At 46.1% G+C, this 24538-nt stretch overlaps 1 protein-coding gene across 2 annotated transcripts in view; it reads right to left on the bottom strand.

Moving 5' to 3' along the window:
* Nucleotides 1–21799: 21799 nt before the first annotated feature.
* C5H10orf67 (chromosome 5 C10orf67 homolog) overlaps nucleotides 21800–24538 on the bottom strand; it is a 202828-nt gene continuing 200089 nt past the window's right edge. Inside the window, exon 16 of one of the 2 annotated variants that reach the window (XM_040434424.1) lies at nucleotides 21800–21967. In XM_040434424.1, coding sequence (XP_040290358.1) covers nucleotides 21864–21967 — 104 coding nt within the window. In that variant the 3' untranslated portion in view covers nucleotides 21800–21863. The remainder of the gene's footprint in view (nucleotides 21968–24538) is intronic. The other variant, XR_005779333.1, reaches the window with a different exon arrangement.

Raw genomic sequence — 24538 nt, 5'->3', positions numbered from 1 at the left:
GTCTGATGGACATAAGGAGCTTCGCAGCAGAGGCAGCACGAGCCGGCACATCGAATACCTTCCGAAGAGAAGCAACAAAACCGGAAAACTCGGCAACCACCGGATTGTTGTTCTCCCATAAAGGGCTGGCCCAGGCCAAGGCCTTGTCCGAGAGCAGCGAGATCAAGAAGCCCAACTTTGATCTCTCAGTGGGAAAGGCATGTGGCAGCAACTCGAAATGCCCACCTGGTTAAGGAAACCTCGGCACTGAGTTGGCTCTCCCCCAAAGCGCTGTGGAAGAGGGGCAGAACCGGTCATACCCCGAAACACCGCAGGCGCAACAACAGGTGTCGGGGTAGACTCTGGCGCAACAACCGGAGCGGCAGTAGGAGCGAGCCCAGGAGCGACAACCGACCCATCGGCAACGGGAGCGAAATGAGCCGTGCGTTCAAGCAGGGTTTGTAACGCCACAGCGAACCGACCCAACAGGTGATCCTGCTGATCAAGTCTGGCAACCAGCGTGGGTAGCGAGGATGGCCCTGTACCGTCAGAATTCATGGCTTGGTCCTAATGTCACGGAACCATGAACCAGACGTACAACAAGAGATAATTGAAAATAAGAAGGCTTTATTGAAAATAAAGCTGTAAAGCAAAAGTCCAAACGGATGGTGAAACCGAGCAGAGTCTTTGCGAAGCCAGAGGTCAGGAACCAGAAGGGTAGTCAGACGAAGCCAGGATCAGGAACCAGCAGGGTAGTCAGACGAAGCCAGGATCAGGAACCAGCAGGGTAGTCAGACGAAGCCAGGATCAGGAACCAGAAGCAGCAGCAGTCTTAGAAGCATGTGAACACAAGAGGACCAAGCAAGGAACTGAAGCCACAGACCTCCTATATATATGAGCTAGGCATCCAGCTCCTCCCAGTGGGAAGGAGGAGCCGCAGGGTGGAAGGCTACAAGAAACCCAGAAACCAAGATGGCCGCCAGCACATGTCAAACGAAGGAGAACAGCAAGAAGGTAAGACCATGACAATGTGAAACCAAAACAAAGAACATCATGCAAGAGGTAGAGAAGGACGTCTGTCAGACCTTCTCACAGAAGTGGCGGTGACAGATATTCATTGTTTATATATAATTCAGTTGTATGTATATAAATATATATACAGTACAGACCAAAAGTTTGGACACACCTTCTCATTCAAAGAGTTTTCTTTATTTTCTTGACTATGAAGGCATCAAAACTATGAATTAACATATGTGGAATTATATACATAACAAACAAGTGTGAAACAACTGAAAATACGTCATATTCTAGATTCTTCAAAGTAGCCACCTTTTGCTTTGATTACTGCTTTGCACACTCTTGGCATTCTCTTGATGAGCTTCAAGAAGTAGTCACCTGAAATGGTCTTCCAACAGTCTTGAAGGAGTTCCCAGAGATGCTTAGCACTTGTTGGCCCTTTTGCCTTCACTTTGCGGTCCAGCTAACCCTAAACCACATCGATTGGGTTCAGGTCCGGTGACTGTGGAGGCCAGGTCATCTGACGCTCCTTCATGGTCAAATAGCCCTTACTTTCAAAGTTTTCCCAACTTTTCTGACTGACTGACCTTCATTTCTTAAAGTAATGATGGCCACTCGTTTTTATTTACGTAGCTTCTTTTTTCTTGCCATAATACAAATTCTAACAGTCTATTCAGTAGGACTATCAGCTGTGTATCCACCTGACTTCTCCTCAACGCAACTGATGGTCCCAAACCCATTTATAAGGCAAGAAATCCCACTTATTAAACCTGACAGGGCACACCTGTGAAGTGAAAACCATTTCAGGGGACTACCTCTTGAAGCTCATCAAGAGAATGACAAGAGTGTGCAAAGCACTAATCAAAGCAAAAGGTGGCTACTTTGAATAACCTAGAATATGACATATTTTCAGTTGTTTCACACTTGTTTGTTATGTATATAATTCCACATGTGTTAACTGTTGACTGTGGCAGTGAAAAGGTCTTTGACTGTAGCAGTGGAAATCTCTCGTATGCAGTGTGGATCTTTATGACTGCGACAACGAAAGCTCTCTAACTGTGGCAGTGGAAAACTCTCTAATTGATGCAGTGGAGATATTTCTGACTGTGGTAGTAGAAAGCTCTCTGGCTATGGCAGGTGACATCTCTCAAATTGAGACAGTGGAGACAACTCTGACTGTGGCAGACCTCTCTGACTGTGGCAGTGGAGACCTCTCTGACTGTGGCAGTGGAAATATCTTTGACTGCAGCAGTGGAGAACTCTCTGACTGTAGCAGTGGAGACCTCTCTAACAATGGCAGTGGAGACCTCTCAGAACCATGGCATTGGAGACCTCTCTAAATGTGGCAGTGAAGATCTCTCTCTCTCTCTCTCTCTGTGTTTTTTGACACCTCTCTGACTGTGGCAGTGGAGACCTCTCTGACTGTGGCAGTGGGGTCCTCTCTGGTTATGCCAGTGGAGACCTGTCTGTGGAAGCAAAAATCCCTCTCACTGTGGCAGTGGAGACCTCTCTGATCATAGCAGTAGAGACCTCTTTGAGTGTGGCATTGGAGGCTTCTCTGACTGCTGCAGTAGAGACCTCTCTGACTGTGGCAGTGAAAAGATCTTTGACTATAGCAGTGAAAATCTCTCTGCTGCAGTGGAAATTTTTCTGACTGCGGCAACAGATAGCTCTCTGACTGTGGCAGTGGAGATCTCTCTAATTGATGCAGTGGAGATATTTCTGACTGTGGTAGTGGAAAGCTCTGGCTATGACAGGTGAGACCTCTCAAACTAAGGCAGTGGAGACAACTCTGACCGTGGCAGTGGAGACCTCTCTGATCGTGGCAGTGGAGACCTCTCTGACCAAGGCACTGGAGGCATTTCGTACTGCTGCAGTGGAGACCTCTCTGACAGTGGCAGTGGAAATCTCTTTGACTGTAGCAGTGAAGACCTCCCTAACTGTGGCAGTGGAGATCTCTCTCGTTATGGTGGTCGACACCTTTCTGACTGTGGAAGTGAAGATCTTTTTGACTGTGGCAGTGGAAAGTTCTCTGGTTATGGTAGTGGAGACCTCTCTAATTGTGACAGTGAAGATCTTTATGTCCATGGCAGTGGAGACCTCTGTGGCCTTGGAAGCGGGGACGTCTCTGACTGTGGCAGTGTAGACCTGTCTGACTGTGGCAAAAGAGACCTCTCTGACTTCTGCACTGGAGAATTCTCTGATTGTGGCATTGGAAAGCTCTTTGACTGTAGCAGTTAAGACCTCTCTACCTCTGGCAGTGGATACCTCTCTGTGGAATTGGAAAGCCTTTTGACTGTAGCAGTAAAGACCTTTCTGGTTTTGGCAGTGAAGATTTCTCTGGTTGTGGCCGTGGAGACATCTCTAACTGTGGCAGTGGAGACCTGTTTTAATATGGCAGTGGAAATCTCTCTGACTATGCCAATGGAAATCTCTCTTACTGTGGCAGTGGAGAGTTCTCTGACTGTGGCACTGGAGACCTGTCTGACTGTGGCAGTGGAGGCTTATCTGTGGCAGTGTAGACCTCTATGACTGTGGACTTTGGCAGTGGAGACTTCTCTGTAGCAGTGGAGGCCTGACTGTGGCAGCGGAAAGTTCTCTTACTCTGGCAGTGAAGATCTTTCAGTTTATAGCAATGAAGACCTCTCTATAGCAGCTAAAAGCTCTATGACTGCGGCAGTGGAAAGATCTATGCCTGTAGCATTAAAGACCTATCTGACTGTGGCAGTGGAGACCTCTCTGACTGTGGCAGTGGAGATCTCTCTGACTATGCCAGTGGAAATCTCTCAGTCTGTGGCAGTGGAGAGTTCTCTGACTATGGCAGTAGAGACCTCTCTGACTGTGGCAGTGGAAAGCTATCTGACTGTGGTAATGGAGACTTTTCTGATTGTGGCAGTGGAGACCTCTCTGACTGTGGAAGTGGAGACTTCACTGACTGTGCCTTTGAAGATCGTTAAGAATGTGGCAGTTGAGACTTCTCTGACCTCAGCAGTGGAGATCTCTCTGACTATGACATTGGAAAGTTCTTTGACTGTAGCAGTGAAAAGCTCACTAGTTATGGCAGTCGACTGTGGCAGTTGAGACCTCTCTGACTGTGGCAGTGGAGACCTCTCTGACTGAGGCAGTGGAAATCTCTGTGTGTGCTGCAATGGAGACCTCTTTGATCGTGGCAGTGTACACTTAACTGACAAAGGCGGTAAAGACCTCTCTGAATGTGGCAGTGGAGAGCTGACTGTGGCAGCAGAGACCTCTTTGACTGTGGCAGTGAAAACTTTTCTGACTGTAGCAGTGGAGACCTCTCTGACTGTGGCAGTGGAGACCTCACTGACTGTGGCAGTGAAAAGGTCTTTGACTGTAGCAGTGTAAATCTCTTGTATGCAGTGTAGATCTTTATGACTGCGACAACGAAAGCTCTCTAACTGTGGCAGTGGAAAACTCTCTAATTGATGCAGTGGAGATATTTCTGACTGTGGTAGTAGAAAGCTCTCTGGCTATGGCAGGTGACATCTCTCAAATTGAGACAGTGGAGACAACTCTGACTGTGGCAGACCTCTCTGACTGTGGCAGTGGAGACCTCTCTGACTGTGGCAGTGGAAATATCTTTGACTGCAGCAGTGGAGAACTCTCTGACTGTAGCAGTGGAGACCTCTCTAACAATGGCAGTGGAGACCTCTCAGAACCATGGCATTGGAGACCTCTCTAAATGTGGCAGTGAAGATCTCTCTCTCTCTCTCTGTTTTTTGACACCTCTCTGGCTGTGGCTGTGGAGACCTCTCTGACTGTGGCAGTGGGGTCCTCTCTGGTTATGCCAGTGGGGACCTGTCTGTGGAAGCAAAAATCCCTCTCACTGTGGCAGTGGAGACCTCTCTGATCGTTGCAGTAGAGACCTCTTTGAGTGTGGCATTGGAGGCTTCTCTGACTGCTGCAGTAGAGACCTCTCTGACCGTGGCAGTGAAAAGATCTTTGACTATAGCAGTGAAAATCTCTCTGCTGCAGTGGAAATTTTTCTGACTGCGGCAACAGATAGCTCTCTGACTGTGGCAGTGGAGATCTCTCTAATTGATGCAGTGGAGATATTTCTGACTGTGGTAGTGGAAAGCTCTGGCTATGACAGGTGAGACCTCTCAAACTAAGGCAGTGGAGACAACTCTGACTGTGGCAGTGGAGACCTCTCTGATCGTGGCAGTGGAGACCTCTCTGACCAAGGCACTGGAGGCATTTCGTACTGCTGCAGTGGAGACCTCTCTGACAGTGGCAGTGGAAATCTCTTTGACTGTAGCAGTGAAGACCTCCCTAACTGTGGCAGTGGAGATCTCTCTCGTTATGGTGGTCGACACCTTTCTGACTGTGGAAGTGAAGATCTTTTTGACTGTGGCAGTGGAAAGTTCTCTGGTTATGGTAGTGGAGACCTCTCTAATTGTGACAGTGAAGATCTTTATGTCCATGGCAGTGGAGACCTCTGTGGCCTTGGAAGCGGGGACGTCTCTGACTGTGGCAGTGTAGACCTGTCTGACTGTGGCAAAAGAGACCTCTCTGACTTCTGCACTGGAGAATTCTCTGATTGTGGCATTGGAAAGCTCTTTGACTGTAGCAGTTAAGACCTCTCTACCTCTGGCAGTGGATACCTCTCTGTGGAATTGAAAAGCCTTTTGACTGTAGCAGTAAAGACCTTTCTGGTTTTGGCAGTGAAGATTTCTCTGGTTGTGGCCGTGGAGACTTCTCTAACTGTGGCAGTGGAGACCTGTTTTAATATGGCAGTGGAAATCTCTCTGACTATGCCAATGGAAATCTCTCTTACTGTGGCAGTGGAGACTTGTCTGACTGTGGCAGTGGAGGCTTATCTGTGGCAGTGGAGACCTCTATGACTGTGGACTTTGGCAGTGGAGACTTCTCTGTAGCAGTGGAGGCCTGACTGTGGCAGCGGAAAGTTCTCTTACTCTGGCAGTGAAGATCTTTCAGTTTATAGCAATGAAGACCTCTCTATAGCAGCTAAAAGCTCTATGACTGTGGCAGTGGAAAGATCTATGCCTGTAGCATTAAAGACCTATCTGACTGTGGCAGTGGAGACCTCTCTGACTGTGGCAGTGGAGACCTCATTTAATATGGCAGTGGAGATCTCTCTGACTATGCCAGTGGAAATCTCTCAGTCTGTGGCAGTGGAGAGTTCTCTGACTATGGCAGTAGAGACCTCTCTGACTGTGGCAGTGGAAAGCTATCTGACTGTGGTAATGGAGACTTTTCTGATTGTGGCAGTGGAGACCTCTCTGACTGTGGCAGTGGAGACCTTTTTGACTGTGGCAGGTAAAAGTTGTCTGACTCTGGCAGTGGAGATCTTTCTGGTTAAGGCAACGGAGACCTGTCTGACTGTGGCATTGGAAAGCTTTTTGACTGTAGCAGTGAAGATCTCTCTGACTGTGGCAGTGGAGACCTCTCTGACTGTGGCAATGTAAAATTCTCTGACCCTGGCAGTGGAGATCTTTCTGGTTATGGCAGTGGAGACCTCTCTGACCATGGCAGTGGAGACCTCTTTGATGGTGGCAGCGGAAAGTTCTGTGACTCTGGCAGTGGAGATATTTCTGTTTATGGCTATGGAAATCTCTATGACTATGGCAGTGGAGACCTTTCAGACTGTGGCAGTGAAGACCTCTCTGACCGTGGCAGGGAAAGTTCTCTGACTCTGGCAGTGGAGATCTTTCTGGTTATGGATACGTCTCTTACTGTGGCAGCAGAAAGTTCTCTGACTGTGGCAGTGGAGACCCCTCAGATGATGGTAGTGGAGATCTCTTTCATTATGGCAGTGGAGACCTCTGTGACTGTGGCAGTGAATACCTCTGTGACCTTGGCAGTGGAGAACTTTCTGACTGTGGCAGTGGAGACCTCTCTGACCGTGGCAGTGGAGACTTCTCTGACTGTGGCAGTTAAGACCTCTCTGTGGCAGCAGAAAGCTCTCTGACTGTGGCTGTGGAAAGCTTTCTGACTGCAGCAGTGGAGAACTCTCTGACTGTGGCATTTAAGACCTGTCTGACTGAAGCAGAGGAAAGTTTTCTGACTGTGGTAGTGGAGATCTCTCTGACTGGACAAGGAGGGAGACCTTTCTGAGTGTAGCAGTGGAGACCTCTCTGATTATGGCAGTGGAGACCTCTCTTACTGTGGCAGCAGAAAGTTCTCTGACTGTGGCAGTGGAGACCTCTCTGATGTGGCAGTAGAGATCTCTCTGACTGTGGCACTGGAGACTTCTCTAACTGTGGCAGTTGAGATCTCTCTATGGTAGTAGAATTCTCTGACTGTGGCTGTGGAAAGCTTTCTGACTGCAGCAGTGGAGAACTCTCTGACTGTGGCATTTAAGACCTGTCTGACTGAGGCAGAGGAAAGTTTTCTGACTGTGGCATTGGAACACTCTTTGACTGTAGCAGTGAAGACCTCTCTGACTGTGGCAGTGGAGACCTCTCTGATTGTGGCACCATAAAGTTCTCTGAACCTGGAAGTGGAGATCTTTCTGGTTATGGCAGTGGAGACCTCTTAAATGGTGGCAATGGAGACCTCCTTGACTGTGGCAGTGGAGACCTTTCTGACTATGGCAGGCTAAAGTTCTCTAACTCTGGCAGTGGAGATCTTTCTGGTTATGGTAGTGAAGATCTGTCTGACTGTGGCATTGGAAATGTCTTTGGCTGTAGCAGTGAAGACCTCTCTGACTGTGCCAGTGGAGACTTCTCTGACTGTGGCAATGTAAAATTCTCTGACCCTGGCAGTGGAGATTTCTGGTCATTACAGTGGAGCCCTCTCTGATCGTGCCAGTGGAGACCTCTTTGACAGTGGCAGCGGAAAGTTCTCTGACTGTGGCAGTTTGGAGACCTCTCTGACTGTGGCCAGGAAAGATCTCTGACTCTGGCAGTGGAGATATTTCTGGTTATGGCAGTGGAGACCTCTCTTACTGTGGCAGCAGAAAGTTCTCTGACTGTGGCAGTGGAGACCTCTCTGATGTGGCAGTGGAGATCTCTCTGACTGTGGCACTGGAGACTTCTCTAATTGTGGCAGTTGAGATCTCTCTATGGCAGCAGAAAGCTCTCTGACTGTGGCCGTGGAAAGCTTTCTGACTGCAGCCATGGAGATCTCTCTGACTGTGGCATTGGAGACCTGTCTGACTGAAGCAGAGGAAAGTTTTCTGACTGTGGTAGTGGAGATCTCTCTGACTGGACAAGGAGGGAGACCTTTCTGAGTGTAGCAGTGGAGACCTCTCTGATTATGGCAGTGGAGACCTCTCTGACTATGGCATTGGAACGCTCTTTTACTGTAGCAGTGAAGACTTCTCTAACTGTGGCAGTGGAGACCTCTCTGATTGTGGCACCATAAAATTCTCTGAACCTGGCAGTGCAGATCTTTCTGGTTATGGCAGTGGAGACTTCTCTGACCGTGGCTGTGGAGACCTTCTGACCGTGGCAGTGGAGACCTCCCAAACTGTGGCAGTGGAGACCTCTTTGACAGAGGCGATGGAGACTTCACTGACTGTGCGGTGAAGAGTTCTCTGACTGTGGCAGTTGAGACCTCTCTGAAAGCTGCAGTGGAGACGTCTCTTACTGTGCATTGGAAATCTCTTTGACTGTAGCAGTAAATACCTACCTGATTGTGGCAGTGGAGCCCTCCCTGAATGTGGCAGTTAAGACCTTTCTGACTGTGGTAGTGGAAACTTCTCTGATTGTGATGATGGAGACCTCTCTGCCTGCGGGAATGGAGACCTCTCTGACTGTGGAAGTGGAGACCACTTTCACTGTGGCAGCAGAGACCTCTTTAGAACTATGGCAGCGGAAAGCTCTTTGACTGTATAAGTGGAGACCTATATGACTGAGGGAGTGGATACCTCTCTGGTTATGCTATTGGAGACCTTTTTGACTGGCAGCAGTAAACACTCTGACTGTGGAAGTGAAGATCTCCCATTCTGTGGCAACGGAAAGGTCTCTGACTTTGACAATGGAGACCTCTCTGACAGTGGCAGTGAAGACCACTCTGACTGTGGAAGTGGAGACCACTCTCACTGTGGCAGCAGAGACCTCTTTAACTGTGGAAGTTGAAACTTCTCTGACTGTAGTGGGTGAAACCATCCTGACTTCAGCACTGGAGACCCCTCTAATGGTGACAAGGGAAAGCTCTCTGACTGTGACAGTGAAGACGTCTCTGACTGGAAGTGGAGGGAGACCTTTCTGAGTGTGGCTGTAAAGACCTCTCGACTGGCAGTGGAGATCTCTTTGACTGTGGTATTGGAAACCTCTCTGACTGTGGTGTTGGAAACCCTCTGACTTCAGCAGTAGAGACCCCTCTAACTGTGTTAAGGGAAAGCTCTTTGATTGTGGCAGTGGAGATGGCTCAGACTGTGGCATTGGAGACTTCTCTGGTTATGGCAGTGGAGACCCCACTCACTGTGGCAGCAGAAAGCTCTCTGACTATGGCAGTGGAAACCTCTCTGATGGTGGCAGCGCATATCTCTATAGTTAGACCAACCAATAAGAAAAACTCTGATAAAGTGCATGCAATACACTGGGGTCTAGCATAAATTACTATAACCAAAGAAAACAAACCAATAACCCCATAAAAAATGAGGAAAACACTCATATAAAATATATGTCTTTTTATTAAGACATAAAGTAAACATACAATGACATAAGGCACAAGGCAATGGGGGGATGGGACGCCCCGTGTATCGGAGCTGCAAAACCACCACCCTCACATATACCGTACTGACAGGGGAACGTGCCAGAAATACAAGGTGCTAAACCACACTATGGTGGGTGAGATGTGGAATCACCCAAAGTAACATGTAACTAAATGCATACCACAGGTGTACATGATATCACCTTATCACACATGCCATGGTTGCCAACCAAAATAGATAGTGACCATGGCCTGCCTGTGATATAGAGCAGAAAGCCACGTCACAATAGATGATGTAATCATAACAAAGCAAAATAGCATGTGCAAGAAATAACAGCCAAATGGAGACACTAAGCATAAACTACGGAATACATAAGTTACCCATGATGTGTGGAAGCACCAGGTATCTGAACAGAGATGCAGCTCTCTGATAATGGCAGTGGAGATCTCTATGGCCATGCCAATGGATTCCTCTTTGGTCATGGCAGTGGAGACCTCTCTGACTGTGGCAGTGGAGACCAATCTCTGGTGGCAGAAAGCTCTCTGACTGTGGCTATGGAAAGCTTTCTGACTGCAGCAGTGCAGATCTCTCTGACTGAGGTAGAGGAAAGTTTTCTGACTGTGGTAGTGGAGACCTCTATGGACATGGAGGGAGACCTTTCTGAGTGTGGCAATGGAGACCTCTCTGATTATGGCAGTGAAGACCTCTTTGACTGTGGTGGTGGAAACCTCTCTGACTGTAGTGGTGGAAACTCTCTACCATTATAGCAGTGGAGACTGTGACTGTGGCAGTGAAGACTTCTTTGGTTATGGCGGTGGATACCTCTCTAACTGTGGCAGTGGAGACCTTTATGGCCAGGGTAATGGAGACCTCTTTGGCCATGGCAGTGGAGACCTCTGAGGCCTTGGCAGTGGAGATCTCTCTGACTGTGGCAGTGGAGACCTCTCTAACTGAACATGGAGGGAGACCTTTCTGGGTGTGGCAGTGGAGACCTCTCTTACTGTGGCATTGGAAAGCTCTTTGACTGTAGCAGTGAAGACCTCTCTGACTGTGGCAGTGGAGATCTCTCTGACTGTGGCAGAGTAAAATTCTCTGACCCTGGCAGTGGAGATCTTTCTGGGTATGGCAGTGGAGACTTCTCTGACTATGGCTGTGCAGATCTCTCTGACCGTGGCAGTAGAGACCTCTCAAACTGTGGCAGTGGAGACCTCTTTGACAGTGGCGGCGGAGACCTCTTTGACAGTGGAGGTGGAGACTTCACTGACTGTGGCAGTGGAGACCTCTCTGCCTGCGGCAATGGAGACCTCTCTAACTTTGGTAGCGGAAAGCTCTTTGACTGTAGAAGTGGAGACCTCTATGACTGTGTGAGTGGATACCTCCCTGATTATGCCATTGGAGACCTTTCTGACTGTGGCAGCGGTAAACACTCTGACTTTGGCAATGGAGACCTCTCTGGCTGTGGAAGTGGAGACCACTTTCACTGTGGCAGTGGAGAACTCATTGACTGTGGTAATGGAAACCTCTCTGCCTGTAGTGGTGGAAACCCTCTGACTTCAGTAGTGGAGAACCCTCTAACAGTGGCAAGGGAAAGCTCTTTGATTGTGGCAGTGGTGATGCCTCTGACTGTGGCAGTGGAGACCTCTCTAACTGTGGCAGTGGAGATCTCTATGGCCGTGGAAGTGGAGACCACTTTGGTTGTGGCAGTGGAGACCTCTGTGGCCTTGGCAGTGGAGACCTCTCTGACTGTGGCAATGGAGACTTCTCTGACTGTGGCATTGGAGACCTCTCTCTAGTGGCAGAAAGCTCTCTGACTGGCTGTGGAAAGCTTTCTGACTGCAGCAGTGGAGACCTCTCTGACTGAGGCCTCTTGCACACGGCCGTAGTGCTCCCGTGGCCGTATTGTGGTCCGTATACGGCGGTCCGTAATACACGGGGAACCGGCCGTGTTGATCGATTCACTTGAATGGGTCCGCAAATCCGTAGATGTGGAATGGAATGGAAGCACGGAAGGTAACCCCACGGAAGCACTACGGAGTGCTTCCGTGGGTTTCCGTTCCAAGCTTCCATTCCGCAAAAAAATAGAACTTGTTCTATCTTTTTGCAGAACGGACGGATTGCGGACCCCATTCAATTGAATGGGTCCGCGATCCGTATGCGGCTGCCCCACAGTCGGTGCCTGTGCATTGCGGTCCGCAGCACGGGCCCGGCCAGCACACGGTCGTGTGCAAGAGGCCTGAGGCAGAGGAAAGTTTTCTGACTGTGGTAGTGGAGACCTCTGTGACTGGACGTGGAGGGAGACCTTTCTAAGTGTGGCAGTGGAGACCTCTCTGGTTATGGCAGTGGATGCCTCTCTGACTGTGGCAGTAGAAAGCTCTCTTACTGTGGCAGTGGAAACTTCTCTGACTATAGCAGTGGAGATCTCTCTGACTGTGGAGCTAATTGTAGCAAAGTCAAATTGTATCTTTTGCAGGAAAAGCTAAACTGTAATTCGATTTCTCCATACATTAGGCGCTCATTAACCACAGTAAGCCGCTTCTGTACAACTGCTTCCATCAGGCATGAAATCTCATTACACTCATTACAAAGTCAAATGTTACTTACTTGGAGTTCATCACACTATATGGAGGTGTTTCCCTGTGTAAATCAGCTGTCTGAACCTCCCTTTCCCAGCATGCTGAATAGTGGAGGTTTTAACTCCTATAACCCCACAGCACAGTGGAATTCCAGGTTACAATAGCTCTATAGTGATCAATACAGCCATGCATATATTAGTGAGTGAGTACTCTGTCTAGTACATAATACTAGTGTATAGCTCTATCCTAGCTCCTCATGTTATCCTTAGGATCACTACAAGGTGACATTTCCACAAATGTCTTTATTTATAGTCATTTACATATGGACCCAGAGAGCATTATTCTGAATAAAGGCATCACATAATTGAAACCTAATTCACATAGCCAACTACAGCTCTTCTGTCTGCCCCTGCACTCAGTATGGGAAGCTATAACCAGGGCAGGATGCATCCCTGTAGCATATGTGCATGCTTCCCCATTTGCAGACTTGTGCCAGTTGGTATGTGCTGCTGGGCACTGTGAGGTTGGCTTGGGTCTACACTATCCTATTCAATTATCTCTAATCAGACTGCCTTTTTGGTGCCAACAGCAAATATTGCACCATGAGACAGTAAGTGGTAATTTTGAGACAGTCTGTACAGCTGAAAAATCATAAATCAAGGCAATGGACAATTAAAATTAGGAAAAAAAATAATAATTATATATATATATATATATATATATATATATATATATATATAAAATCTAAACATATGTGATATATGTAATAGATAAATGTATATAGATACATTGATCTATTGATAAATATATAAAAATGAATATAAATAAATGTGTAGATATAAATTAAGTGGGATAATGATGATTGTAATAATACTACATATTGGGTAACTAAAAATATTACTTATAATTATTATCCTTAACTATGCAAAATATGATAAATTTAAACTCAAATGTACCAATATTACTACTGCTGACTGTATTTCTGTATGGCCCCTTTAAAATGTCCTATTTTGCTGACTGCAGATACATTTCACTAAATATGTCCATGTGTGACTGGGTCCTCTATAGAAAAGTGTATTCCAGTATCCTGTATGTCTCATCACCCACTTTGCTGGAGCAGCTCCATGGTGCATTGCCTGGCAGAGCGCAGGAAACTGTAGCGAGTGACCATTACACGTAGTGGCTCAATACAAGAGAAGGGGGTCATTTACTTGATGGTGCCAGCAGGCACTGGTAAGAGGTGCCCAGCTCATCCAGACAACCAATGCGCAGGGAAGTGCTTTGGGTGAGTGAGAAGCTTCCTCTGTCTGCTTCCCATGCCTTCTAATCTGCCAATAGTGGGATTAATATATAGGGTGTGAAACCTCCTCCATCCATGAACTCATCCTATTTTCCTGAATGTATCTTTCTGTGGCACCGACTACCAGCTGCCAACTTGAACAAACACCAGTTGAATCCATGAGACTGAGAAGAACAAAAAATCCCTGATGGGTAAATCTCCCCCAGTTCCAAATGCTTTCCTTGTGGGAAATGGCTCTAAATAATTCCACAAATAAATTGCACTGGATATCTGGAATCGTAGGGGGTGAACGATTCCCACGACGGGATGTGAGGTCTGGCCAACAGGTGTTCGGATTTGGCTGATGTCTTCTAGGGGCAACCCAGGGAGGGGAGAGAGCTGAGCTGCCAGAATGAAGCTGCCTGGGCTCTCTGTCCCCTTTACATGGCGTGCAATCCCCACACAATCAAAATGATATCTTTATAGCTAGGTTCATGTCCTGGGCTATAACATATCAATCCCTGTCTTGGTTCTCTGGGATGCACCTGGTATTTCAAAGTTGTCCTTTTTGTTGTTTCTTTTTTTTTTTTTGTCCCCTGAATTGCAGCTGCCCTAAAACAAGCACAAGAGAGAAGAGAAGGGGCCCTTACAATGTCTCCAAGAAGAAGTGTTGGCATGGTTTGCTTGTCTTTAATGTACCATTAACCATTGTCTTGACACAATATGGGAACTGTAAAGCATGGCATGTGTTATAATAAAAACCCATTTTCAAAGTAAGGTTTTTTTGTTTTGTTTTTTTTTGCAAGCAAACAAACAGGCCCACCCCTCCAAAAAAAGAAAAAAAAAACCTCCCATGTTTTTGTCTGCCTGGCCAAGCTCGTTGGGGGCAATTAAACTTTCAGACCATTTCTTTAGCCTGATCTGCCAATTAAATTTTATGTCTTCTAAATTTTTCACATAGAAAAAAAAATAAAAAAAAATAAAGTCTGGGTGCTTGGCCCATAGACACATTGATTTTCCTGCTATCACCTGGCGCTCAGCCCCCTAGTTTCATTTATCAAGAGCAGCCATGTCAGGCGTTACATGAAGGGACTCTGTTACCATAAGGCTCTCACCATCGTGGCTATTGTCTCCCCTTGTTAATAACTCATTACCAGGATTTAACAAATCAACCATTGCATATGTTTTGTGTCTCCATATTTTGATCCGTACGATTAAGCAGATGTTACGATTGAGATTTTGAACAAGTCCAAGGCTGTTCCAGGGCTTGAAAGGGAGAAGGGGCAGGGGGCTCAACAACCGAGCTCACAATGAAATCCAGGGAGATCTTCAGAAAAAAAAAAAAAACATTTACCACCAATAAACCGACTCCAACCTGCTCCATTTCAACCATTGTGCCTGCTTTTTTTTTTTTTTTGAATAATGAAGTTTAATAGGAATAGGTTTGTTAGACTTTGAATGTCAAGACCACAGGTGCAGGGTGGCAGGATGAATGATTTGCCTGATTTTTGCCAAGCTCAAGGGCCCTTCTCTTGGACTTTCAAGCAGACAGAAAATATTGTCATTTCTTGAATTCACAGCATTACTTTCAGCCAGAACAAAGCCGGCTGATGAAAAGCTTATGCTGTAATGAAACACGCTATGTGGTGGCTATTGGACTTCCCAAAGAAAGGCTAAGTCAATGGCACAAGCGCGCTGCGTTCATGCGCAAGTGCTCCTCTCTAAACCACACAAAAGTCCTTTTCTAGCCTTTAAAGACTTCATTTTTTATCTTTTCAAGCCCATACAGCTTTATTCATGAAGCATACGGTGCTCCAGCAGCTTTCATTTGCATCGCCAAAGGCTGCAGACCTTCTAGATCCCGCAGCAAAAACTTTGCAAACTTTGGGAAAACTTTTCGCACTTTCTCTGGCACAGAAGTTTTTGCAGGAGTGCGCGCACGCGTAAGGCACTGCTATTTGGACTTTGTGCTCCTTATTTCCACATCGGCTGGTCCTGACAAGGAGCTCGGGGGGTGACACTGACCCTTGAGCGAAGTTTGACCCACGTAGTGAAGTGTCAAGAGTTAACTCTTCTTGGCACTGCTCAGAAGTATGGGCGGTGGGGGGAAAGGGTTCTGATTACGCATGGAAAGGCACCAGCAAGCACTTGCAGGCACAGGCTTGGGGGGCTCCTTCCAAGCTCTCTCTCATGGAGTACAACCCAGGGCTTACCTTAATATCACAACTCCCATCATCTCCTGGGCCACCACACCTCCTCCTGCTGAAGATTCTCCCCGATAAAAGCCTATTAAGCACTCAGAGGGCTTGGGCAATCTTTCATCCAAAAACAGGGCGCACCATGAATTTTAGGGATACACTTATCGTTTGCTTATTGGGATTTACCTGCTTCAAAACCAATGATTCTGCATTTAAATACAGTGCCCTATGCATGATTTTACCCATTGCAACCAAGGACTGAATGACTGGCCTAATGATACACACTGGGAAGGTTTTAGGAGTTTAGGAAAGAAAACAAATACTACGTGAAATGGTTTGGAAATGGGTATGTTCTGCAGGTGTAAAAGAGCAAGTTAGCCAGCATTCAAAGTGTGTGCCCCCAATGGTGATACTATGACAGGGACAGCTGGCTCAGTTCTCTCTGTGAAAACCCCCCCTTGGTGGACCAAACATAACGACACTGACCTTTCCTGCAGGGGAATGAGAGATGTGCATTTGGCTGAATTAACCACAAAGACCTCTTGCTATGACTTTTGTTCCTCAGCAAAGCAAAGGAATATTGCGATTAATATGAGAAGTATTGTTCACAGCCTTCCAATGACACTGTTGTTTTATGGCCCCTTCTGGCAGGAGGATGGGGATTAGTGAAGCTCATGTTTGCAGCAGTTCCTCAGGTCCTTGGAAGATGCTGAGGAGCCTCACAAGATTTGGTTGAGCTTCAAAATGTCTCAATCACTGCCTGGAGCTAGAAACAGTAATCTATGGGGTGATCATCTCACAGGACTCATAGCTGTAGCTGCTTTCATTTCACTGGATGCCAAAGGAAGCTCTTGGTGTCAGAAAGTTGCAACAAATTGTCACCGAAAGTAACCAGAATAGTTATTGTAAAGGCAAAATCTCCATGACAGAGTTTTCCTATATGTTCCTAGATAACAAAGGGGGAGCTGATCTGCTGTCTCCAAGGTCCCTACCCCCCCCCCCCCCCTTTTTTTTTTTTGGGTTAACTTTTATTTACATAGCAAAAAATGTTGAAGACAAATGTGATAAATTACAGATATGCAAATTTCTTTCAAGTGTGTCTAGCTGGGGCTGAATAACTCCATGCAAGGGGGGATCTATGCACACTCAGGACCCCAGGGAGCTGATCAAAGCACCCATTCTCTTTCATGAGTTGAATCCCCCTCCAAACTATCTCTATACAATATGTTTCCATCATGCACTTAATGTGCTGGGACATAGAACCCATTGCCCATCTAGCTAGTTCCCCGACCTCTTTGTTCTGTGGCATAAAGTGAGAATGAAGGGAGCTATTTCTTGTTGCCAGCTTTCTGAAATGCTAAAACACACGTCATTTTTCACTAGGTTCCTTCCTTGATATTCTCAAAAGCCAAACTATAAAACCGTCCCCAGTTCCTTTTTGTATTAATTGCTTTGCTGTCCAACAGATCTTTTTTTTACCCTATTATAGGCATTGCACAGCAGGGAAGTTTTTATTTTATTATTTTATTTTGTAGGCCCATTGCAGCTGGGAGTGAAGCTATGAACCCATTTTATAACTGGAAAATGACTAGAAACTCAAGTGAAGACTATAGAATGCGCAGTGTGGGACAATAACGCACAATGTGGGAAAACAGGAGGCCCACATTGTGGAGGACACTAATTCTTACAAAAAAAGAGAAGCAAAAACCTCATAGCAAAGCAAACAAAAGTCTCCATTTACTCTTCCGCATTGCAATACAAAAAAAAAAAGTTTACTGACCCCAAAACCCATGGGTGTCTTCGCTATGTGGAGAAATGTTAACGCGCAAGAAAATAGATGTTTATTATATGCCACACTGAGTGTTGGTTTAGGCTGTTATTGGCTATGGCTGGAAGCCAGTTCTGAGAGAAATTCCCATCCTGACTCCTATTAACCCTCTCTGGTACATCTCTGCTGGAAACCAGCTCACCAGCAATTGCCATTAATCTACTTACTAATTAAGCCAATTCATTTCTAAAAGGGGAAAATTCCTTTCTTTGGAAAGAAATTTGAAAGAAGCGCCAAACTGTGTAACTGTAATTGAACCAGAGACTACCAGAACAAGGTGTTGATATATAGCAGCTTGTTGAGCAAAGTTAAGCAGGTTTCTAGGGCAACACTGCCGTGGAGGTCGGTACTGCGCCGGGGGACTGGAGAGGCGTCTGAAAGGGAATCAGCAATGGCTAATAGCCGTATGTTTTACTTCGCTTACAGATCATTTTCTTTCATTGAAGTGCTTTTATATATAACATAAAGTCAATTAAAATGTGGAAACACAACACACTAGAAACCTCATTTTTACGAAGGATCATTCCATTTTGCTGTGCTACAAAAATATAGGGACCTCTAGTGGTGGGGTATTAGATGCACAGTTAGTCATCTGGTGGCATTTTTGATAGCTTCCAAAATTTAAGGGCATCTGTCAGCAGATTTGTACCTATGACACTGGCTGACCTGTTGCATGTGCGCTTGGCAGCTGAAGACATCTGTGTTGGTCCCATGTTCATATGTGCCCGCATTGCTGATAAAAATGCAAATGCACCTCTAGGAGCAACGGGGGTGTTGCTATTACACATAGAGGCTCTGCTCTCTCTGCACCAACCGCACCCTCTGCACTTTGATTGACTTTAGGAGGTCAGGATCAGGTGTGATGATGTTTTCACTGTCTGGTTCTGTCAATCTAAGTGCAGAGGGCGCAGCAGTTGCAAGGAGAGCAGAGCCTCTAGGTCAGTGGTGCCCAACCATTTTTCGTCTGAGGGCCGCACTAGACATGGTCTAAATTTTGCAGGCCAGAACCAGGTAGCTTTGCCAGAATGAGCATTACTACTGTAAAGGGGCAAATATCTGTGCATTTTTTTCTGTAAAGGAGGTGCACCTGGGCATTTTTACCGTGAAGGGGGCACATGTGAGCATTACCCCCGTGAATTGGTCACATGTGAGCATTACCCCCGTGAAGGGGTCACATCTGGGCATTACCCCCGTGTAGGGGGCACATCTGGGCATTACCCCAGTGAAGGGGGCACCTCTGGGCATTACCCCAGTGAAGGGGGCACATCTGGGCATTACCCCCGTGAAGGGGGCACATCTGGGCATTACCCCCGTGATAGGGGCATATCTGGGCATTACCCCCTTGAGGGGGGAACATCTGGGCATTATCGCTGTGAAGGGGGCACATCGGGGCATTACCCCTGTGAAGGGGGCACATGTGAGCATTACCCCCGTGAAGGGGGCATGTGAGCATTACCCCCCCCCCCCGTGAAGGGGGCACATGTGAGCATTACCCCCGTGAAGGGGGCATGTGAGCATTACCCCCCCCCCCGTGAAGGGGGCACATCTGGGCATTATCCCTGTGAAGGGGGCACATCTGGGCATTACCCCCGTGAAGAGGGCATGTGAGCATTACTGTGAAGGTGACACATCTCTGGGCATAGCAAGACATGCAGGAAACTCTCTCTAGAAATGCCTTGTGGTGCAATATGAGTCCTCTCACACGGGCACCAGACATAGTAATCACATATTAAGCAATAGGCTCAGGTCCAATCACTTCCACCGCTACCACACCTCGCCAGTCACATCCTCCATAGACCTCCTGCTCCCATCTGACTTGTCCTCACCTTCTCCTTCGACGTGCTCTGATGCCTGGCTGAGAGTACAGAGGGGGTCTGTACGGGCGGGTGAGGGGAGATGGGGGTCTTAAGTCGCCGCAAATCTAATAATAGTACTGCCCCACAGTATAATTAGGAATGGCGGCGCAGGCGCTTCTCTTCTGCAACTGTGCGCAATCTCCGCCTTCGGTCACTGCACAGGCCGCATGACACAGCTTCGCCGTAGCCGTAGGTTGGGCATCACTGCTCTAGGTGTAACGGCAACACCCCCGTTGCTCCTAGAGGCTCATTTGCATATATCAAAACTTCATTTTTCTCAGCAATGCGGGCACATATGAATATGGGACCAACACAGATGCCTTCAGCTGCCAAGTGCACAGGCAACAGGTCAGCCGGTTTCATAGGTACAAATCTGCTGACAGATGCCCTTTAAACCAAAAGCAAAGTTGTCAAAGCTCCTCCTACTGAAGCCTGATGTGGAAGGAGAGTCAGATGCCCTACTAAACTGTTGGGGCTTTGGGCTCTTCCATGACCAAAGACAATTACCAATGTTGAACTGAAGCCAAAGTAACATTTTTGGTCTTGGAAAAAGGTGTTTTTTTGGACTAGACCAATATCAGGTCTGGCAACAAAGAACCTTCTGGTTCTTGGTTTGAATTAATATTTTGAATTATCTTATTAATTCAGATATGGGGTGGTAATTACTGTATTACATTTGATATTTAGAGACATGATAGAAATGTATAGGAATTTCTACATTATGCCTCATCCACACAGTCAGTGTTCGGTCAGTGATTTCCATCAGTGATTTTGAGCTAAAACCAGGTGCGGCTCTAAACACAGAACAGGCGCAGATCTTTCCCTTATACCTTATGTCTGTGTAGTCTTCGTTTCTGGTTTTGGCTCAAAATCACTGATGGAAAACACTGACCAAACACTGATGTGTGAATAAGGCCTCATGCACACGACCGTTTTTGTGGTCCGCATCCGAGCCGGTTGGTGTGCGGACCCATTCACTTCAATGGGGCCACAAAAGATGCGGACAAGAATAGGCATTTCTACAATGGGCCGCCTGTTCCGTTCCACAAATTGCGGAAGGCACACAGGCCGCTTTTTGCGGATCCGCGGTTTGCGGACAGCAAAAAACGGCACGGTCGTGGGCATGAGGCCTAAGGCATTAGTCTGATGAAGGCTTCTCAAGCGGTCACCATCACTTACCAGATATGTCAAATATCTTTAATGAAATACAGAGGGATGCATCGGATTATAAGCAATAGATTCTTATATATACTGCTGACTAGTCATATGGACAATAACAGTCATGGACCTACTGTACCTGTTCATATCAAGCTGTTTGGATCTCTGCCAAAAGTCAATTAATAAAAATAATGTAAAGATAGTGGCTCATGCTCATGATGGTCACATAACATTTTCATTCAGGAGTATATTTTGTGCTAATATTGGGATCCAATAACATAATGATAGATCAGGCCTTTTTTTTTTAAAGGAAGGAGTGGTGAAAGTCTTTCTGATGCTAACTATGGCACTAATACACAGAACTGTTATATGACTGTGTGTATGAACCGTAACTGTAACAACTGGGAACCAAGTATCATTTATATACTTTGAATGAACAGACAGATTGCTATTGGTGACAACCGTTTTGTAGCATGACTTGGAAAAGTGGTGCTAGACGTGTCTTATACAGAATGGGCACAGTAAAGGAGTTCTCAAAACCCTTGACAGTTAACTGAGGAACCTACTACGTATCAGGGTTCTCCGTCCTTCTGAAGGCCATGAGCCACTCTCAAATATGACAGGTAGATCCGAGTTACAAATCAAGCATTAAAGTTTTGACCTAGTGATGGTCCTTACCATATACAGCTAGTGATATGGTCCTAACTCAGGCATCATATTCTAGGAATGCTATGGCCTCCCTGGTGCCACAAGGGCAGAATAATATCTGCAGGGGAACCACATGCAGGGATCAGGGAGCCACAGGTGGGGAGCACTGCCAAATAGCCAAGTATAAAAGGGAATTTCACGGCAATCCATTTCCAGATGGTGCAGTCAGGCCATGGGGTTTGACAATACAATATAGGTGAGTGATTAGAAATAGGATTGTACATTTTTTTCTTTTTACAAAAAAAAGCACCACTTTTGTCAATGGGCTTTGGTCAAATTACAGCTGTGCTGCAATACCAGAGATGGCCAGTGGACAAGAGAGGCGATGTTTTGGACAAAAAGAGTAGACCTTTATTTCTAATCTCGACAGCGTCTTGAATACATGTGCATCAACACTCCATGTTTAAAAGAAAACATAATGGGCTGATCTTAATAAGTTCTATGTCAATCGAACCCTATACTTAAAAAAAATACAAGTCAAATATCAATGTACACAAATACATTTATTATATTATACTTAAAATTTTTATTTAATTTTTTATTTATTTATTTAGATTTTTAAGAGTTTTAAAAACAAATCACAAGTTAGAGAATTTCCCCCTATTTACCAAAACTGGGATTGGTTACACAGGCTTGACTTCATTTCTCTTCATTCTGTCAGGAGGTGGAGGCGGCAGAGGAAGGACTCCCCCGACATCTTCTTCCGTGTCCGAAACCACCTGCAATTCTAAAATAATACGAAGCAGTTACATTTTTATTGCTGTGGAATAATCCAACTGTCAATCTTCTTGCTCGGGGCCCCGTCACTCTGTCTGATTAGTAAAATCCCTTGTGGAGGTTTTATCTCGACATGCTCTCTCTGCATGCCTTAGTACAGACTAAAAGGATTAACGGTTTACACACTGGCCAAAATAAAAGCCAAGTCAATGACGGTTTCCTAACAGAAACTAATCCGTAATAACGGTGTTATGATTGTCATTGGGGTCTTATTAGCACAGGGGTCTTGTGTTAAGCATTTGCATGCGGAACAATCGCATTTCTTGAATGATTCCACACGGGTCGGCTGTTTTATGTTGCTGTGTGCTTTTCTTGCACTCAGATGTATGATTGTGGTAACTTTTTCCCAATGGTTAGTTACACGAATAATATAGTAAGAATAGGAATTTCAAAGTGCTTTATGTAAATGCTAATATTGCTAATGTCTGCTAAAGAAACAGGAGGGTTAATCTTCATTACGTTGCCCATTTCTGCACTGATAACTGTACGTTCGGAGCCTCTGGGGAATAGCACAGATCCAGACTTTAAAGACACATGTCCCAAACTGTCTCATGGCTTCAGGGCTGTATGGGATGGTGACTATCAGTACATAGTAACATGTATATAAGTCATAGCTTGCAGTGTTTGCAGTATTGGGGTTACCATGCATTTGGCTTCCTTTAAAGGGCTTCTGTCACCCCACTAAACCGTTTTTTTTTTTTTTGTTTACTAATAATCCTACACTGCGAGCTCTGCATACATAGGTTAAATAATAATTTTGGTTCAGTAGAATTTGATAAAAAGCAATTTTTATAATATGTAAATTACCTTGCTACCAGCAAGTAGGGCGGCTACTTGCTGGTAGCAGCCGCATCCTCCGATCCTAATGACGCCCCCTCTGCATTGTGATTGACAGGGCCAGGGAACGGAATCGTTCTCTGCTGGCCCTGCCTGCTTTCATTCAATATCTGGCGCCTGCGCCGCCGCCGTACCTATCTTCAATCTGCGCAGGCGCACTGAGAGGCGGCCACTCGCTCGGCCGCTCCATCCTCAATGCGCCTGTGCCGATGACGTCACATCTACACCCGGCGCAGGCGCATTGAGGAGCGAGCGGCCGCCTCTCAGTGCGCCTGCGCAGATTGAAGACAGGTACGGCCGGGGCGCAGGCGCCAGATATTGAATGAAAACAGGCAGGGCCAGCAGAGAACGATTCCGTTCCCTGGCCCTGTCAATCACAATGCGGAGGGGGCATCATTAGGATCGGAGGATGCGGCTGCTACCAGCAAGTAGCCGTCCTACTTGCTGGTAGCAAGGTAATTTACATATTATAAAAATAGCTTTTTATCAAATTCTACTGAACCAAAATTATTATTTAACTTATGTATGCAGAGCTCGCAGTGTAGGATTATTAGTAAACAAAAAAAAAAAATGGTTTAGTGGGCTGACAGAAGCCCTTTAAGCTCTACTGTTGTGCTTATCCTAACCATATTAAAGCCTATGTCTATCTTCAGCATAGTTTTACAGTTTACATATAGAAAAAAAATCTACAGAAAAGCACAGAAACTTTCCAAATTCACTGCACTACTTATAATGCATTGATCCTGAGCCGCACCTCGTCCTATAGTGTAGAAAAACATTAACCATTCCGCAGGCTTCAGAGCTTAAAGGGGCTGTCTCACTTCAGCAAATGCCATAGATCATGTAGAGAAAGTTAATACAAGGCACTTTCTAAAGTACAGTGATTGCCCATATTGCCTCCTTTGCTGGCTTGATTCATTTTTCCATCACATTATATACAGCTCAATTCCAGAGGTTACGACCACCCTGTAATCCATCAGCAGTGGTCGTGCTTGTAAACTATAGAAAAAGGCGCCAGCTTTTCAAAAGATGCTACACCGCCATCTGGTTGCCTCAATGTATAGGTACTAAATCCACCCCTCCAACTGGATTCACTGACTCAGCAGCACACTGTCCCTGGATGGATATTAGTTTTTTAATGAAATTCACAACTACAGAAGACACAGGAGAATACAGCACTTATCAGACCCAGTCACTGGAAACATATAGACCAATAACATCCAGTAACTCACAAGTGGTGTTTTCCCTAATTGAAGATGTTCTTTTACTTCATCTTCTCCATTGTTCCAGACCGCTATGACAACTTCTATGACCAGCCAAGACTCATCTCAGCACAGTTTCCTGTCCAAACGTTGGGTTCCTCACTTTTCATCCCCTCCTTCTCAATATACATACCCCATCCTAGATTTCTGTGGTATCCTGCTGCTACCCTTTACTTTGTGCCTGCTGTGCAGCCCAGCCTGACAATAATAAGTGCCACACAGTGCTCCCAGAGTTAATTCTGCCAAGAAGTAATTGCTCCCCCATAGTGCCCCAAAAATTATAGTGCAATACACATATTGCCTGCAAAAATAATTGTTACCATACAGTGTGCCCGACAGTAATTTGTGTTGTACATATGCTGCCCCAGAAAATGACTGTCAACGGATATAGCCCCTGACACTACTTGGTGGTAGACAATAAT

This window comes from Bufo bufo, chromosome 5 (genome assembly GCF_905171765.1).
Source record: "Bufo bufo chromosome 5, aBufBuf1.1, whole genome shotgun sequence".
In the NCBI taxonomy this organism is placed as follows: Eukaryota; Metazoa; Chordata; class Amphibia; order Anura; family Bufonidae; genus Bufo; species Bufo bufo.
Note: the sequence above shows the minus strand (reverse complement) of the source record. Positions and strands in the feature narration are given on the sequence as shown.